Source organism: Dermacentor variabilis, chromosome 5 (assembly GCF_050947875.1).
Source record: "Dermacentor variabilis isolate Ectoservices chromosome 5, ASM5094787v1, whole genome shotgun sequence".
In the NCBI taxonomy this organism is placed as follows: Eukaryota; Metazoa; Arthropoda; class Arachnida; order Ixodida; family Ixodidae; genus Dermacentor; species Dermacentor variabilis.
The window spans coordinates 35,952,558-35,972,538 of record NC_134572.1 but is presented as its reverse complement, the minus strand read 5'-3'; the positions used below and the strand labels follow the sequence as shown (position 1 = coordinate 35,972,538).

At 44.2% G+C, this 19,981-nt stretch overlaps 1 protein-coding gene across 3 annotated transcripts in view; it reads left to right on the top strand.

Annotated features, from left to right (window-relative positions):
- The window catches only part of LOC142582428 (limbic system-associated membrane protein-like), a 218,592-nt gene extending 208,091 nt beyond the window's left edge, over positions 1-10,501 (top strand). For 2 of the 3 annotated variants that reach the window (XM_075692136.1, XM_075692137.1), the window contains 4 exons: positions 450-574; positions 3,544-3,745; positions 5,364-5,435; positions 6,427-10,501. In XM_075692136.1, the coding sequence (XP_075548251.1) occupies positions 450-574; positions 3,544-3,745; positions 5,364-5,435; positions 6,427-6,548 (521 nt within the window). In that variant the 3' untranslated portion in view covers positions 6,549-10,501. The remainder of the gene's footprint in view (positions 1-449; positions 575-3,543; positions 3,746-5,363; positions 5,436-6,426) is intronic. The other variant, XM_075692138.1, reaches the window with a different exon arrangement.
- Positions 10,502-19,981: the final 9,480 nt, after the last annotated feature.

Genomic DNA, 19,981 nt, shown 5'->3' with positions numbered 1-19,981 from the left:
AGCACCCTAAATAATTTAATATAAATACTTTTCTATACCCAATTTAGTTTTTGTTTTCAAGGTTACTGTGTCGTGACGTCATGACGCAGAAGGCAGTCACATGGCGGCAGTACATCGCGACGTTTGTGGGAATTAGGGCCAAAAAATCGCTATAACGCAGCGGAGAAGTTACCATTAAGAACAATAATTGCGTATGATATTAGAGATGAATACCCTCTCAACGTTGCTAACTGGAAGTCGTTGCAATTCACCCGATATCTTAAAATACCATTTTTTAAATGCTGCCCACTGAATACGCTGGTGCATTGCGGTGAAGTTTGACAGATGTCCGAAGGGGCAATGTTCAGAATTCCAGGAGATGGGTAAATTGGCGACACGCATCAGTGCTTAGATCCGAAGCCTTTGCAATGAATGCATCTGAGGTTTGTTTCTTATCGCTTCTGTCGCAGCTGCCCCGACCAGGCCAGTCGTGATGGGCGTTGAGGGACCCAACTCGACAGCCTACCTCATCTCGCTTTCCTCGGTGGCTCCGTATCCCATCCACAAGTACATCATCTACATCCGGGCGGAAAAGGTGCGCGTGCATTCACTGACGTTGTCGCAGGAAGCAAGGAGACATGAGCAGGCGCGACTGTGGCATCAGGCGCGAGAGGCGGAAACCTTGTCGCTTACTTTGATTCCAAGCTGATCCGCACTCGCAGATTAGAGAGACTTTGTAACAACATTTTGAGGTGGTGCCTTGCAGTCGCTTTGGACGGCGTGCAAGTTATACGCCATGGATAGGCGACAAAATAAACATAGGAACTTCAGCACTCCGTTAGAATAGACCGATACTCACTCGAAGGCCTTGAGGCACTTTTCACACTGATCGTTAATCTCATTTGGCTTATGCAAAACTTATACTTGTACACCGATATGCCAGCGGTACTGATGATCGAGATATCCAAAATGAGGGTGACGTGCGTCTGGGTCTATCTTACTGACAAACGTCTGCCTTCAGATGGCGCGTAAAAAAGGAACTGAAAGTTGGCGTTTCTTTCTTTTTTTTAACACATGTTACGGACGCATGGTGAGAAAAGCTTGCTTGACCTGCCTGCTGTTAGAGTAGATTTACTATACGAATCCACAGTTACTAATATTGTAGTACAGTAGCTCAGGAGCACTGACTTTTGAGCTAGTTGATTACCCATATCAGATCACGGTCAAGCGTGCACAAACAAGGATAAAGTGAGGTGCAGACAGCACAAGCGCTTACTTCCAACTGATCGTTTATTTACAAAATTGGATCATATAAACACTTTCCTTGTAGCTCAGCATTTTACAACGAAGCTGTATACCTTTACCGTCCAAGGAAATTTTCGTGTCATTGCACTGTCTCCGATTCCGGAGATAGTGCAATGCCGGGGCGACCCGCGGCGGACGTAAAGCAGGCGTTAATCACTCCCCATACGTGGGCCGATCCCGAAGATAAAGCAATACCGTCCCGACCCGCGGCGGAGGTAAAGCAGGCGTTAAGCACTCCCCATACGTGGGACGATCCCGAAGATAGTGTAATTCCGGGCCGACCTGCGGCAGAGGTGAAGAAGGCGTTAAGCGCTCCCCATACGTGGGCCGATCCCAAAGATAGTGCAATACCGACCAGACCCGCGGCGGAGGTAAAGCAGGCGTTAAGCACTACCCATACCTGGGCCGGTCCCGAAGATAGTGCAATACTGTCCCGACCCGCGGCGGAGGTAAAGCAGGCGTTAAGCATCCCCCTTACGCGGGCCGATCCCGAAGATAGTGCAATGCCGGGCCGACCCGCGGTGGAGCTGAAGAGGGTGTTAAGCACTCCCCATACGTGGGCCGATCCTGAAGATAGTACAATGCCGGGCCGAACCGCGGCGAAGGTGAAGCAGGTGTTAAGCACTCCCCATACGTGGGCCGATCCCAAAGATAGTGCAATACTGTCCCGACCCGCGGCGGAGGTAAAGCAGGCGTTAAGCAGTCCCATACCTGGGCCGATCCTGAAGATAGTGCAATACTGTCCCGACCCGCGGCGGAGGCAAAGCAGGCGTTAAGCATTCCCCTTACGTGGGCCGATCCCGAAGATAGTGCAATGCCGGGCCGACCCGCGGCGGAGGTGCAGTTCGCCATTAAGGGGCCCACATACACAGCTTCGCTGGTCATCCTTCTTTACAGAGTGGCAGGGCACTGAGCTTTTGTTCTTTTCATACATTTTTAGACATATAAGAGTATCCAAAATCTGTAGTCGTTTCCATCCGGGTTAATTAATTGCTTTATAGGATTTAACGTCCAAAAGCGACGCACCGGCGACCTATTAAAAGATTGTAGGGCTTTACGGCTGGCTATTAGAAACCCCATGATGCGGTACCTCGTATTGTTTTCGATCATCAGGTTTTTTTCAATATGCCTTATCCGGACAGCAGTCAGCATTCTGGCAACGCATTTGAATTCGATTTTTTCGAACGTGCTCCTGATAACGTCATCTTTATGTTGGTGTGCGTAAAGCTATGCGTGTTTTCCAATATTATTGTTTTAGTGTCATGACAATACTGTAGAACCGTTGGTCTGTAAACCGTTGCGTAAAATGTCATGTTAGTGTTCTTTTTTTTCTATTGTTAAGATTCATCGTGAATATGCAGATGACCTTAAACATGATATTGAATCGCCGGGAGTTTTAGAACCGTAATTCAGTGGCACTTTTGTTGGAAACTATCTATCGCTCTGTGCAGTTCCCATGACAGTAAGGCACATTTAAAAGCGGGTACACAATTCCCGCGACCTAATAATAATATTTAGGGTTTTACGTGCCAAAACCACTTTCTGATTATCAGGCACGCCGTAGTGGAGGACTCCGGAAATTTTGACCACCTGGGGTTCTTTAACGTGCACCTAAATCTAAGCACACGGGTGTTTTCGCATTTCGCCCCCATCGAAATGCGGCCGCCGTGGCCGGGATTCGATCCCGCGACCTCGTGCTCAGCAGCCCAACACCATAGCCACTGAGCAACCACGGCGGGTGCCCCCGCGAACTAAGCATAATTCTTCATTACAACCACTTCTGTTGCGTATATGAAACTATTGGGAATAAACTGACCGATGCCCTGGCTTACAAAGTCACACAAGGTGTCCCCGTCGCTGGTACGAGGCGTGTGACTCAATGAACTCAATGCGCAATGAAATATCACCTTAATTAAGCAGTGTCTTTCTTACAGCTAAAGGAAAATGGCACTGAGGGAAAGAAAGCTGGGAAGAAGAAAGCAGTGTCTTTCTTATCGCTAAAGCAAAATGGCACTGAGGGAAAGAAAATCGTGTTTAGCAAGGAATGTCAGATGAAAGCAGGAAATAATCATAATGTATGAAGTTGTGCATACGTGTCTGTGTTCCCTCTAAACAGTTGCTACCTTTAGAAACGCTCTGCATTTTCTAGCGTACACCAATACCATTAGAGCTTGTTCGCCTCCCTATTGATTTTTTCAGAGTCAGGCTAAGCCGGAGAGTTGCGCTTATCTCTCTGAACGTGCCGTTCTCTTTTGCCAGCACGCCCAAGACATTGACGAATGGCGGAACATCACGATTCCGAGTAGCCGCGGCCACGACGTGCAGAAGATGGGATCAAAGGCCGTCATGAGCTACCTGATAACCAATCTCGAGCCCGAGACTCGATACGAGGCGCTCGCTGTCGCCACCAACGAAATGGGCACGAGCGGTCTCACCAGCTTCGACTTCATGACGGCATTCGGTGAGCAAGCATGCAAAAAATGCGCGAGCCCATTGTGCTATGTCAGCGCTCTCAGTTAGCTTGCGGAGAACATTGAGTAAGGGATGTGAACTGCTGTTACAAAACCAGTGTGTCAAACATGCTTTCTTAAATTTATTGTTTTCCGAGACACTCGGGTGAGAGGACGGAAGGGGAGGAGCGTATCTTTTCCGCAGGAGGCGTCAGGCCCATTTCTTGCGAGCGGCAGTTAATAGTGAAGCACATGGTGTGACTAATCTATGCAATTATAAACTGTTCTGAGGAGCAATGCCATCCTTATGAGTAGCAACACATGATCCTTTAGGGTAATCCTTTCCGTCAGTCAAAACATATTAGCAGTTCTCGCTCGTGATCCTTTAAGCCAGTGCAAAAGGCCATTTGGGAGAAATTAGTCACAGAGGGAGACTCAATAGGCCTTCTTGAACGTCAAAACAAAAATGACAACCAGTGATGTGACCTTAACATTTTCTTTCGCATGGTTAAGGTCAGTGTAGGATAAGAAAGCATTAAGCCAAAGTGCGCTAACTCGTAGCGTATCCGGGCGCTCGCTTGCGGTTCAGCTAAACCAGATGGAACACATCCCTACTACACAAATGTTCTTGCTTGAGAAGCCTTCTTCACGCAGGTCCTCCAGAGAACATTGCCGCTCGGAAAAGTGCTCACGACAATGAACCAATACACCATGGTGCATGATGCTTCACTGAGCGTGTTTCCACTTTTTGAGCACAGCGCTTAGGATGTATTTGCAGAGCGATCAATAGCGAGTTGAACCCTGTATGCCGCCAGACGCTTTCAGCATCCTGGTTCGAGCAATTCTGAAGGAATCCGTGCTAAGCGCCTGTTTTTTCGTTCAGGGAGAGCAGGTTAAAGATCAACTGCAACGAAATCTTGTACCGCATAAAAAGCATAATATCAGAGAGCGTGCGTGGTTGCGCCTTCAAATACTGAAAAAAAAAAGAAACGCTTCTGTTAGCGCTCGCCCGAAATGACGTAGAACCTTGAACTTTGAGAATCAATGCTGCTGTTCAGCATGGATTCCGAAATGATGCGTCGCCCGCGTCGCTCCCAGTATCTCGCAGGTGATGGGCTGGGATTTGCATCATATCCTCTAATCACCAAACACACACGTCGTCTGCAAAAGTGCTATTTAAATGCTGTTCATAAAAAGTAAGACAAACTACTAGCCCTGCAGCTTTGCCACCGATTGCTTCGATAATTTATACTACTAATTTATAACCAATTGAGCCAAAGGGAAACTTCGTTGCAGTTGACCTTTAAGATGATGTTGCCGGTGGTAGTCCGCATAATTCTTTGTTTATTGGTACAGCAAATTGACAGAATTGCGCCATGTACTTCGCTATAATTTTGCTCTTTCCTATTGTTCTGATGCTTGGTGCAGCCGTTAGCACAAGTTGCTTGTCTCTTTCACTGCTAACTACGGCATAGCTAAACGAATTTTGGGGGCGTTTGTGCCTAGGCTGTGGATGAGATGTTTAACGTCTTTAATTTCTCTCTTGTGTTGCTGGCGGGGATTACATCTTATTTACCTGCTGCATGGTGGTATACAGCACTTGCTTATTATGATTTCCACCCAATGCAGCCCTCCCTAAACAGCCGTTGAGTACCAAAGCCAGCGAGGAAGTTGAAGCTGGTCTACAAGCTAATGACCCTGGTAGTGACCCTGAAAGATTTTTCTTTTGGTTCATGACCTAGCATGATAATCTTCTCCCTGTAGCATGTCCTTCGACATTGCTTGCTGCACCATGTCATTATGCATGACTCATTGGCATTGCTTCTTTCTTATAATTTTCTTCCTTTCTCTGCTATGAATGTTGTGTTCAAATAAATGATAAAATATAAAATAATGAGCTAGGTAGTTCGTTACGAAATAAATGTGGTAAAATATGCTAGTGTTGTTCGTTTCAAATCAAGCTAATCATGTACATATATTTCAAATATTCATTAAGACCTAAAGAGGCGAATAAAGGACTGAGTCATTTTTAGAATTCTGCATACGGCCCACACTGAATGAGCAGAAAGAGATCACGTAAACTCCGACAAAATCTCTGTGGTTTTGAAGGCCCGCTTTCACGGGTACGAAATACTCATTTTAACCAGCTGTCTGTGCTTCTGCGATTTCGTATACAGCTTAATTTTTTAAAGTTTCCACTTTGCGAAATATTAAGGAAAGACTTCTGGGTAACTCATATCAGATATCTGATGCTACGGATAACTGTACTGCGTCGCACTCGAGAGGAAATTATGGTCATCTTTCCTTGCACAGAGACCACCAAAACAGATTGCATTTTCTAAACAAACCTTTGGTGAAAGGAATTTTCGCCAGCGAACAGAATGTGTTGCGCTCAATAGACTTGTTTGTCACGATACGAATTGAACATTAACACGATACTCTTCTCTTTGGTTAATAATATTGCCAATTTTAGGCAAAGAAGGAGGGAAGTAAATTTGTTTTCGTGGTGTCTGATGCCAGCCAGCGCAAGCACTCTGCCGACTTTCTTCGCCAACATCTTCGTTCCGCAGTATGCGGTAACAAACGCACGACTGGCATGCACCGACATGCCGCAATTAACACGAAGGCGGCGCGGCCCGTTGGAATACGCGCGATAAAAAGGGATTCGTCCGTTTGTTCTCTCTGCTTACAGACGCCTTACAAGAACAGATCAAGGATGGCGGCAACGGAAACTCTGGCACCCGGGCCACGCTCCTCAGTGCGCACATGGTCGGGTGCGTCACGGTGGCACTGCTTTCGATTTTTTTCTGCTGAACACGTCGATCGCCATGAGTCGAATAGTTTTTCTTTTGCCACCCGTGGACTATGTCTGACACACCGAGAGCGCCGCCGACCAACGAACGTTCTTCTTGACGCGCCGAGGCGCGCGCACCCGATTTCTTATTTTGTTCGTCTCCCTTGCGAAGAGTAATTCTCATCATCGATGTTCACGATAATTATGATAATTATTATGTTTATTTCACTTCCTCCTCCCCCTCTCTCTCTCTCTCAAAGGTCCACGCGTACGTTGGGAACCCTTCCTCTGTTGTTCGCGCTACCTTTCTTTCCTTTCTTTTTTTTTTTGCGAGGGATATCGTATTTCTATTCTACTCTGCTCTCCGTCTTTTCACTTGATCTGCCTGGTGCACACTGCGCAGGCAACGATACCAGAAAACGCAAGCGAAAAAAAAAATAATAACAGTCACGCACAAGACGGGTGACTCGTGTTTTCTTCAGTCGTCATGTGTTGTGTCCTATGAGCAGCACACGCGAAAAGCCATTATGCTACACCCACCAGCTATCTCTCATAAGGACCCTCGGTTTACGCTTCACGTCTCACTCACCTACCAGCGGCTGTAAGCGCCATTCCCACCAAAAGTCCTAATCAACTTGTTAACAGCCTTCACTCTATGACGCTTCATAGAATACACTATACACTCAGAACTCTCATTTCTTAAGATTTCCCTCTTAGCAGTCTTTTCTCCACGGAGTATAGGTGTGTAGTGGCGAAGGAATCTTGAGAAGTCAAGGTGCGGTACGACTCGCGAATGCGCGGGAGTGTTAGCGTGGCTCTTCATGGTCGAAATCATATGTTTTATTTCTTCCACTTTTCGCATAGCGATATAACGAAGGCTCCGCTTCGAGTGCAGCCACGTTAAGGCTTGATTTCTTATCTTTTTTTATCTGTGGCGCTTGTTTCATCTACTACCATCCAAAGCGTAGAAACTCTTGAAACCTTCCAACTATTGACGCTCTTGCTGGCCTTGAGCGAACCGTTAGCACTTATATGACATTGAAAGGTCCTGTCCTGTGTTCCTACACGTCATCCTCAGTTCTTCTGGTGAGGGGACAAAACTGTCCTGTAACCAATGGCTCAAGCTTTAATAAGAGTACCGGATTTTCCATCTTAAGTCAATAAATATGAAGTATTTTATGTTCTAACACTTAAATTATTCTACAGTAAAACGGCTTTTACGCTTAAATATGGCACATTGAATATCGTTGTCACTCTACCCAATACCCTTTGCTGCCTTTCATGATAACTATCTTTTGTGGCGGCAACTTAGGAACTATCACAGTTATCGCCTTACTGTACAATACTACGCTATCAAGCGTCGTTGGCATAATTCGTTTGTGTGCCCTGGCGTAACGTGTCGTGTTCTGTCAAACTGATGGCCACCAAATGGGCCACTTTTTTTCGGTCAACCTGTTAAGTTTTCTCCTGTCTCATTTTTTTAAAACTCATGTGAAATGCAATGTCTTGTCATGTTCGTTTTGTATAGCTTGTTCTATGGAGGCTGTAAAAAAAAGAAAGCATATATGTAGCGCAACTTTATTGATTTTTTTCTTTTGTATCCATTAACTTCATCGTCAAAAGTGTCAGCTTCTGTGTTCTTTACTGAAAAAAAAAATTATACATATAAATATAGCGTGTTCTCTTCTTTCTTTTTTTCTTGTGACTGGAAAGTATTGTGTCGGATAGGAGAAAGAATGGAAACGAAAAATAAAAACATACGGATGTGGCTTTGTCGCAGCTAATGACTTAGCAGCGGTGTTTTGCACGTTGGCTTTCTCGTTACATGACCGCTAGCTTTCCCTTTCTTCTTGGGCAGGCATGCACCTCACAGCTTTCCACTGCTCAAAGCGTTGTCGCTGATTAAGGAAATTAGGCTGGAACCATTTATATTACGGCAACAGTTACTGCTTCAAATGCGATGAAGCGGGAGCTATGGTTGAAAGAAGCTTTTTCGATGCGTGCACTTCAGAGAAACGAAAGTAAATGTGCCAGTTTTGTTTGTGTGTGCACGCATCTCAGATGAAAACGTGGTCACAAAAGAGGGATTTCCTCTTTCCCGGCCCTTATTTATTTCGGTTAGCGTAAGGACGTCCGAGAGTATTGGGACTACTGCCTTTCAACAGTCCTTTGCGTAAATTCATGTTTTCGCTGGCATCACATGCAGGTTTTTTGTAATTAATTTAACACGTGTACAGTGCTGTGTACATTTAAATGGAACATGCGCGTATGAGAGGGATACTTTGTGGATTTGTGCGAGCGTGTTGGCGCCTGCCATCGCCTCGTTTCAAAGAGAATAATAGTAAAGTACATCCATCTACTGTAGGAAGCAGTCTAGACACATGACGCAGGCTCGTATACGAATACTCACTTTGAATTCGCCTCCTAAAAAGCCGAGTGCTTCCATGGCTGCCACAAAGCGAAAAATTCCGCTCCGCGCTTCCTTGTGATGTTAATTTTAATGAAGGAGCACAACATACTTTTACGCAAGGTAAAGATTGTGAGTTTTGACACAGCGGCGTTGAGATTCTGGTCGCGACAGTCTCCGGTGAGACACTTAAGTTACTATGCCTGTCCAAAGAACAGTGATGGCGGGTAATTGTGCAAGAAGCGGTGTTACTGCAGTACAGAGACAGCTGGCGTAACAGAACTCCGTTGCTACTCGCCTGAAATTAGGAAGAAAATAAAACAATAAAATGAAGTGGTGTGTATGAGTGTTTTGACAGAAGCTGCCTCTGCTCGAGTATTTATTGCACCGAAGAGCAAGAGACAGCCCGTGATTCACTTAAATCCCGATTACCTTCACTTGCGTGTCGCAAAGTTGTTGTAGCCTTCTAGCACCTGTTTAGCGTGTCGCGCCCGAAAAATGGTGAGAGAATGTTTATGGTACAGCGAATATCAATACTCGAAATTCTGAAGTGCTAGAGCGTCAAGTATTCTTGTTGACTGTACTTGGCGAGGTTACGAATGGGTTCCGAAAGGTTTCTTTCTTTCTTTTCCCCCTGGGCGTTCGAACACTTTATCAAGCTCCTATAATCGATACTGCCATCTATTTAACTCACGTTACTTATGATGAAGGCTAGACAGCCTAGATTTGCCCTCTTGTCAAGAGACGCTGCTAGCTGATGCTATCTTCAGTCCGAGTGGCGAGTGTATGTTCATTAGCTACGCGAGAGACCATCTTCTAATACAACACAATGGTTGGTGAAACATCTTTAAAGCACGACCAAAGGCAAATTCTAGGCGTTAATAACACAAGCAGCTCATTTTCAAAGTATTGAAAGTAAAAGATACTCTTGAATGGCGTGTTATTTTTTTATTTTGTTTTACTTTGAGCATAGGTGACATGTATGGTTGTACATTCCAAGCTACTGTGACAAATTATTTGCAGTTGTGGCCTTTATGTTCCAACTCAACATGGTTTCGCCTGCAGCAGCCGTCACACCAAAGTGCCTCTGAGTTTGTAAGCGTTATGAAAGAAAAGCTTCGAAAGCTGCGATGATTAGCTTGGCATAACTTCCGTCTCGAGCATTGGCGCATTGCTACATCGAACTTTTTTTTTCACAACCGGAAAACAGCTAGTTATAATTGGCTGATAGATTAAGCCACACAGTGTCCATGGAAGAGCACTTCCCCAGTGAAAAACAGACGAATTGACATTATGTCGAACCCTTCGTTTCAACCTCCCAGGAGCGCCTTCTTTTCACGTATTAATTACTTTTCTCAGTTGCTGCTAGCGGTGAGGTAGAGCAGATGCGACGAGGGACACTTTCCCAAGCACCGAATGTGGCGTGGTCTCGCAATACAGTCACAGCCAGCGAGCAGTTGTCACTGCTGCAAATAATTTCTCTTGGCATTTGGAATATACAAGAAAAGCAGTTCAGTCTTGTGGATTTTGTGAATGTTCTGTCAATAAAGTCAATTACAACCAAGGGGTGAGTCTCGGAGTCATTACTTTGTGACAGTGCATCGAGCAACCAATGCCCACCTGCCATAAGTGCATCTTTGGTTGAAGAGAGCGGGAGCAAAGGTAGCGCAGGGAGGTTGACCAGGTTGCAGCTGTTTTGTTATACAACTCTGGGGGAGGGGAAAGAGTGAAGATAAAGGATGCAGGATAGCAAGTGATGCAGGAGAATTTATGTGGCGTTTAACGCACATGAGCCCAGTGATTCTAAAGAAATTCAGCAGCCCTTTAGTGAATTTCTGTGCAAATGTCGCATCTAGGAATCCGCTTAGCCACGGGCGCTTTCAGAACAAGTCCCATTGAAAGTTTATACGTAGAATCAAATGAGTGGTCACTTCATCTGCAGAGAACATACATCAGCCAAACATATTTTCTGAAAGTGCACTCTAATCCTCAACATCCGTGTTTTAATACCGTTAACGATATGACACATTCTACACTCTTCGAGCTTCGCCTAATGCATCCAGCCAAGCTGCTACCTCCTTGGGAGTGGCAGCTGGTACAATGTGATATATCTTTCCTACAAGTTACAAAGGAAGCCCCAGATATCGAAATCCGAATGCATTTCCTGGAACTCCAGTACAAGTACTTCTGCACGGAGTTCTACACAGACGTATCGAAGTCACACGACGGGGTGTCCTACGCAGCCGTCGGTCCATCCTTCTCGGAATCCGACGTACTGCATCCGGAAACTAGTATCTTTACGGCTGAGGCCTACGCACTGTAGTCGGCTGTAAAGTATATAAAGAAATCAAAACTCCAGAAATTAGTTATATATACGGACTCCCTGAGTGCTGTGAAGGCCTTAATGTCGCTTTCTAAGCACAAAAATCCACTAATCAATGAACTATATTCCGTCCTATGTAAAACGTATATATGTAACCAGCATATCATCATACGCTGGGTGCCGGGTCATAGGGGCATCGAAGGCAATGTTCTGGCGGACCAGATGGCCGCATCAATTGCATCGTATTCTGTAAATCCTACCGCTGCAGTCCCTGTCACAGATCTGAGGCCCTTCTTGCGCAGAAAACTGCGAAACTACTGGCAACGCTCGTGGGACATGGAAACAAATAATAAACTGCACGTAATGAAGCCACAATTAGCGTTCTGGCCTTCTGCATCAAAATCACGCCGCACAGATGTCCTATTCTGCCGTCTAAGAATAGGACACACATTTGGCACCCACAATTTTTACTCACTGGAAATGAGCCCCCAACCTGTGGGAGATGCGGGGAGAGGCTGACCGTCCTCCATGTCCTCCTGGAGTGTCGGAAAGCCGAATCTGACCGAAAGAAACATTTTCCGTTAGCATACCGGCAGCACATTCCCCTTCATCCTGTAATGTTACTCGGCCCAGAACCACTCTTTGACACTAACGCAGTCCTAGACTTCCTGAAAGATGTTGTGTTACATGTAATTAGCCCTATACGTTCGTAGCGTCTCCTCTCTCCAGAGGATGCCGCTGTGATAGCTATTTCGTATAGCACATGCCTCTCGGCCCTGGCGTTTCAAGGGCTCTGGCGAGGCAGTAGTGCTCTTAGACAATTTTAGCATCTCGCATATTTTATATAATACATCATTCTTTTTTTAATGCATTTTAGTGATCATAGTACCATGTCATTAATCATTGCCATAATTTTATTACGTGAAATTTTTATGGAATTTACACAAACTCTTTTAGGCCCCTTTACAGCCACGTCACATTAAATTCACAGAGCCCATGAGACCACGACATATTCATTACCACTAGCATGGCGCTCTTTGGCCACACCTGGCCCTTGCGCCATTAAACCTCAAACATCATCATCATCATCATCATGATCGCATAAAAGGCATCGGCATGATGGACAATGCCTCGTGCCACTTTTACGACTGAGACAATACCATGGCCACATAGCCTCACCTACTACCTTTCTTTTGATGATGAAATACACTTTGCATGCTACTCAAGCCGACTCCGGCTGTACGACAGAGCGTTCATGGAATAAAAAATTATTGGAACCATGGTCTCGGTCTTTTGGCGAAAGTAAGGAGTCCCTCAGAGCCCAGCCAAAGCAGCGACCTGGCATCGAGATGGCGCTGCTATGATTTACATGACCGCTCAAAAGTAGTGCGAAACGTGTGGAGGGAGGGCTAATCAGGATTACACAACTGTTGATGCTGTGTTCACATTCTTGTGGTCCCGAAGCTATAACTTTACATGGGGAAACGTTCCCACACAAGCGAACGACACAGGATTTCCCTCTTACTGTTTAAATTGAGGGGGTCCTTGTGAAACAAAACTTCTGCGATGAGAGAAGGTAAGCATTTCGATTCCCGTAATTGGAAATAGGACAAAAATGCAGTCATCATATGTATTTGCGCAGCATTTAGTCGAAGTGGTTTAATAAAGCGTCGCTCAATGCAGGTTCCAAAGAGTGCGCTGGGTTTGCCATCATTTTATGGGATTAAGTATTCTCTGCAATGACCACAACACTTCTATAGCAACTTCTGTAAACGTTTATCTAGCCGTAAGAAACGGCTTTATTGATCTGAATTCTAAATCTCCTATTACGCACTGGCAGACATGCTAACGTACGAGAGCTTTGGCGCGTAATTAACCCTTTGCCAGGAAGCTACGTATCTCAGGTAGACAATCTCGATAACCCAGTCCCTGTTAACATGTGCGCAGACATACTGAATAACACTTTTCAATACAACTTTTGTTTCAATAGAAATTTTATCTTGCTCCTTGCACAGAGCTGCGGGTATGTTTTCAACTCTCCAGTTGCTAATGGTCGATCTGGTATTGCTAAGTTAATAAACACCTTGACCTTTCACTCTTCTCCCGATAATGATAATATTAGTAGCCACTTTAAAAAAAATATCCTAACCTATATTTATATGATAGGAAAAATATTTTTTTCAACAATATTTAGGTACATATACCACTTCTACACAATGTAAAATTGGGAAGGTGGTTCTACTCTTCAAATCAGGCCACAAACATTCCCCGACTAATTATTGGCCTATCTCTCTTTCGAGTACTTGTTGCAGGCTCTTCACGTCACCTTCACTAAATTGGTTAACGTTCTCGAACTGAACGCATTCTTTAAATTAGCACAACATGGATTTCGCAAATAAGTTTTATGCAACAGTCAGATGATATCGTTCACGCTTAAATTACATCGCATTTTGGACCGTTCATCATCTGCCGATAGAATCTTCTAGATTTCAGCAAGGCCTCCAACAAGGTCTGTCATGACTTGTACAAGCTGAGCCTAGTAAATCTAGGCACCAGTTTATGGTTTAAATGTGGTGGATTGAATGTTTTTTAACTAATCGTGTGCACTATGTAACAGCTAACGGTCATGACTCGCCGCCTACTGTGGTACGTTCGGGTGTACCACAGGGGTCAGTCCTTGAACCTCTCTTTTTTAATTTAAAATAACGACCTCACTTCCACAATTTCTCTCATCATTCACCTTTCCGCGGACGCTTGAGTAATATTTCTTGAAGAAACTGATAACGACCGTTCGCACCTCCAACCGGGCCTAAATACCATGATTTGTGCAGCACATGGCCAATAGATTTAACTGTTAACAAATGCAAAGTCATGCGCATATCAAGATGTTCCAACAGTCTTTTAACATACTACCTAAACATTGTCCGCCTTGAATCTGTCAATTCTTATAAGTAAAAAGTGCTTGGGTATTCATGTCACGTCAAACCTATCTTGGGCGCTTCACATTGAACACATCACGAATAATGCCACTCGAATGTTAAGGTACATACGTCGGGACTTAGGATTACAAAGCCCGATCTGCGTTAAGATTGTTACTCTGTAAACCATTTGTTCGTTCTAAGCTTGAGCACGCTTCATTTATGTGGGATCCCTACCATAAAATCCTAATTACTTCGCTCGAACTGATACAGAATAACTCCGTTCGCTTCATTCTTTTTAATTATGGCACTACTGTCAACCACCCTAGCTCTTCCTTCTCTTGCGTCACGTCGTAAAATATCCCGTTTGTCTTATTTCACAAAAGTTATACCATACTACGCTTCTTGGCCAACTAATCCCTAGACTTCAGTATTTCTCTTATCGTGTCGACCACCGTCATAATGTTGGCATCGTACCTTGTAGCACTCAGACATATTGCCGATCTCTTTCCGCCCCATGCCCGTGAGATTAGAACCACTTTCCCGAGAACATCATAACTACCAATGATAACCAACTCTTTCGTCAGACTCTAGCTAGAATTGTGTAGCTAGGTGAAATTTCGGGTAACAAGTATTTACCATGTACACGTTTGTAGTTTGTTGCACGTGCTGACTAATCAAAGCTAGTATTGCATAGTTATTGTATATCGTATACTTAGGAGCCGTTTTCTTCATTAATTTATTGGTTTAATTGTTCTGTTCTTCTTGTTGCATTGTAACCACTCCCTTGTTAAGACCTTGTGGCCTTGAGGGCAACATATATAAATTAAATAAATAAATAAATAAATAAATAAATAAATAACAGTAGAGCAAGGATGCGGGTCCATTCATTTATGCTTGAAAAATGCACCAATGAGGGTAATGTTTAAAAATAAATTGAATTGTAGTGTTTTAGGTGCCAAAACCACGATCCGATTATGATGCACGCCTTGGTGGAGGGCTCAGGATTAGTTTCGACCACATGGGGTCATTTAACCTGCACCCAATACAGGGTACACGAGCGTTCTTGCATTTCACCCCCACCGAAATGCAGCAGCCACGCCAGGGATTTGATGCCGCTACTTTTTGCTTAGCAGCGCAACGCCAAAGTCACTAAGCAACCAACGTGTGTGAGGTAAATGTGAGAAAAATACATCTAGAGCTTATAAACGCTTGACTTGAGCTTGCCTACCGCATCATTAGTTAGCCTGACCAGTCTGAATAGGGACTTCAGTCAGTGATTACCCATTCTTAGCACGAATAGGTTCACGAATCCTACCGTCGAATGTCAATCGTCAGGTCTGGTTTGCTGAACGGCACGATTTTGATGGGCAAGCTGCAGCATTTAAAGGTGCATCGAGTGCCAGATGGCTAGAAACAACCGATTAGAATGCGTCCTAATTCTTACTGCAGCTGCTATAGGCTTAAAAACAGCGGAAACCCTATATTTATTTATTTATTAAGATTGCAGCAAATTGCTCTATGTCCATTAATTTGTTCAAGTGGGCGTCGCATGGAGCCCAGTTCAAAAGTGTCGTCGTCTGCAGACAGACAAATCAGTGCGTGATCTCTCACGGTAAGCCCACATTAGTGACCTGGACATCGTACCTACACGTGTCTGTGTTTCAGATTTTAGAAGGGGATGGGTGTTAATTCTTTGTCAGGCGTATACTGCGCTTTTGATGGAAGCCGAACGGGCTTAAAACGCTCTTTTTTTAGCAGCCCTCTCTGCTTTTTAGCTTGCAACTGGGTTGTAGCAAGGCAAACATGTGCTACGAAGTCCTGAATATGTAATGACTATATTGTGGTACCCATTGCAGGAAGTTGGCATCGAAGAGACAGGCGCATGCAGGGAGAATATTGTCCACCTAAGTTTTACGTGTAGAGCACCAGGTTGCAGAACTAACCAACTCCAAGTGCACAGTACTAAAGTAAATTGTGTTCAGGTTGTAAGGTTTTATTTCTATCTGAATGCTACCAAATGTTCTGAATTTCAAAGGCCAACCTTAGCCATTTCGCGTCTGTTCGCCATGTAGCTTTCACATAGCGTGCGCGATCGAGGTTTCTTCCGCAGAAGCGCTTTAGGTCAAGACCGCTCCTGCAGTGCGGGCAGCATGCGGTAGGCATACGAAATCGAAGCTTAGTTGATCGCTATCGATCTTGAATCAGTTGAAAGGTGGCAAAAAGCAAGGAATGTAGCAAAAGGACAGGCCAGATGCGCTGACGCTTTCGCAGTAAGTGTTCCTCCGGTTATTTGACATGACACCGGGTGATGTAACGGTCAGTTTCCCTTTATGTAGCAGCCGTAATAATGCCCCGAAGCTCCTTGAAGTCATTCTTTTTGTTCGAATTCCTTATTTTCCCAAACGTGTTAGGAATGGCTTCCAGGGCTAAATACTGCGGTCACCAGCTTGACAGAGGCCCAGAAGCCGGATACAAGACAGGGCTTTACTTCATGCACACGTGGTGCCCGACCTTGATCTCCATGCCAAACTATGAAACGATAAGTGAGTAACAGAGCATTAAAAGTAAGAAAATCATCAGAAATAAGGATAGTGTAATACATCGTACGAAATGCTAAGATGAAATTATAATACAAAGAATAGAGTAAGCTTGTTACAGGACTAAGTACAGCAATATTAGATATCTAAGTTAGCGCACTGTAAAAAAATACAAGCATAATTGGTAACACCGAAAAGTGCCACATTAGACGCCGCTGATTCCGAATTCGATTGTCGATTTCACGGCTCGTAGGCCTAACACGGGCCAACTTGGCTGGTGAAGGCACGTAATCTTGGTTACCCAAAGCTAGCTCAGCTAATTGCTAGCTCCTAATAGAATAACCTCTAAATCGTAATTAAACGCGGAAACACGAATGTCAAAATTATTGTTCTTATCATAAAATGGTATATCTTATTTTAATATTTATAATAGCATTTCTTTGACGCCGTATTCGCGCTGCAGGCGCAAAACGCTATCCGCAAACTCAAAGGCCGGTTCTAAAAATCTTCGTTCCTGTTTTCCACGACGCTAACACACGCAAAGCTATTTGGGGCCCTAAACTTTTGGGGCCCCTATTCTAGTTCTAAAATTCTCTGTTATCAAAGAATATGATTGCAGTCGCGAGTGAAATAATGACCACCGATCAAGACAATAAATGAATGTGTGTACCATTCGTCACGATGAGCGCCCATCAAGACAATAAATGAGTTCTTACCTTTGTTCAAGATTATGTCACCTCTGTATCGTGTGCTAAACAGCTTCGCTTGTCAACCATCTTCACAGAGTTGGATGGCTCATGATTTTTCTATTATTATGGTTGAGTGAAACGAAACCCTTACTATATTCGATGAAAAGACCTATAAAAATTATGTTTATTTTCAGTGTTCTGTAGCACGCTCTCTCTAAGTTAACAAAGCTGTTTCAGTAGAACGCCCTTTTCTAAAACCAAAATGAGCATCGGAAAGTAGATTTAGTTTGTCAAAGAAGCTGGTTAATTGAGAAAACAGCATCTTTTCTAAGCCTTTCGGAAAAATTAGTATCGCAGATATTGGCCTATAAGTCTTTGCCTCGTTTTTATTACTTCCTTTGTAAATAACAGATACTTTGGACCTTTTAATTTCATCAGCAAATTGACCTAAGTGGACAGCAAGATTAAATATGTAAGCGACTACAGGCGTAACGTATTCAAAAACATATTTTCTAGGCTTTGCGTAGAGGTTATCTACATTCAAAGCCTTGCTGTTCCTAGAAATATTCAACAGATTCCAACTTAACTTAAATCATGTAAAGCAAAACTTTCAGCAGGGCAATAGGCTGACGGTCCGATAATACTTAAACTGATATCTGGCTAAGGACGTTCAAGAAACACTTGGTTAAAATGATCAACAAGCTCCGGACCGATAAATTGGAGGTTATTGTACGTTATATATTTGGGTGTTTCCAATTTTGTTCCTCGACAAAGAACCCTTTAAACATTTTGCGCGGAGCCTTGAGCTCTTCCTTTTTAATGTGTGAACACAGTCGTTGGTAATATCTTGTCTTGGCAGACTTTAGCCCCATCTCAAAGGGGCGTTTCTTGTTTTCGTTTTTGGCATTCTGACGCCAGAACGCTGCTGCCAACCGGGAAATGAAACGTTGTACTCATGGACAGATTCTGTGTGAAAGCTTGCAACGCACCCTCATGCCTAGGTCGTGGGTTTGAATTCCGTCATTTTATCAGGAAATGACCAGCTTTGCTTTTTCATGCCAGCGATGGACATTGTGTCAAAAAAAAAGGTAAATACGAGGGCGAGGGTGAATCAGAAAATCTTTGCCCCTAATTTTTATTAGCCAAAATAAGGTACATACAGGTAATTACAAATATACGCAATATTATACGTACCTTACACTCTTTTTCCACATAGTCCACGCACCGGCTCAGACATTTGTCCCATCGCAGCAGTAAATTTGAGATGCCCCTGTGTTAGAATGCGACACACGCGGTCTCCCCGAACGCTCGCTGTCATGCAAGTTTTTTATGCCCTTTTGCGAACTCACAACACCACCACCTTACACTTCTCAAAGCGAGACACCTTTCCTCATACGTGGGCTGCATTTCCCTGTCGACTTCGATGGACGTTTGTCCCGTTGCTTCGTCGAAAACAAATTACACTTCGTTGCTCGTACGCCGTGGACGTGTGAAGCACAACCGCCCTCTTCAACAACTGACAGCAGCGCTATGCCGCGGAGAAACCGGCAGATAAAGCCGGGCCGGTCCAAGAAAGGTCCACCGCTGGGAATGGATATGTTGACTTCGCATTTACAGCCGTAATTTGGCTAAAAAAAACGGGGGGGGGGGGGCGAAGACTTTCTTATTCGCCCTGGTAAATCGTTGAAGTGAAAAAAGAAACAGAAAAAAAACACACCTCATACAGTTCATATAATGGGCTCTGTCAATCGGAAAAGGAGATACGATTCCTTGGTTTGTCTTCGTGACGATTGTAGTACATTTTTTTTTCCCTTGCCTTGCACACGTGTCCGGTTCAACGAAATGTACCACTCTATGTTCTTTTTTGCTGTCACGTTTGTTTCCGCTCGCACGGTATATATTTATCGATGCGTGCGAAAATAAAATATATAGTTGAAAGTGAAGCGCTGTGTCTGTGTGTTTCTTTCTTCGTCCTCGTCCAGTCGCGCTTATACACTCTACCATGGATTCTAACCAACTAGCCCGCCAGCGTGTTTTAACCAAGTTCAGTGACTACCCAAATCTTTAATTAAATTCTGTGGTTTAATGTCTTAAAGCTGCACAGTGGGTTATGAGAGACGCTCTTGCCGAAGACTCTCAATTAATTTTGATTAATTTTAATGTAAACACAAAGTGTATGTTTTTTGTCTTTTTTCATTCTGACTCCGGAATGCTACTGGGAGCTGGGAATAGAAACAGTGTTCTCATGCTCAGCAGCGCAACTCTGCAGCCACTGACCCACCACGGCTCTCCCGTTATCTTAAGTAAATGATGTGAATAACAATTACGAGACCTCGATACCTCGATGCTTTCGAATATACTCCCACGTGGTCTGCGGCAATACACGTGCTGTTTGCATGGGACCCCTTCGAACTCGCCAGAACTAGCGATTACTCAATCTTTACTTGAGGGTGTTTTCCAGCCGGGGTGAGCACGTACATAGCGTTGCTCTTAGATTATGATCTTTATAGGCTAAAGCGTCACTGGCCCTTTGTTTTGCACTATGACATGCTAAATCAAACCCATCGTAGGTGAGG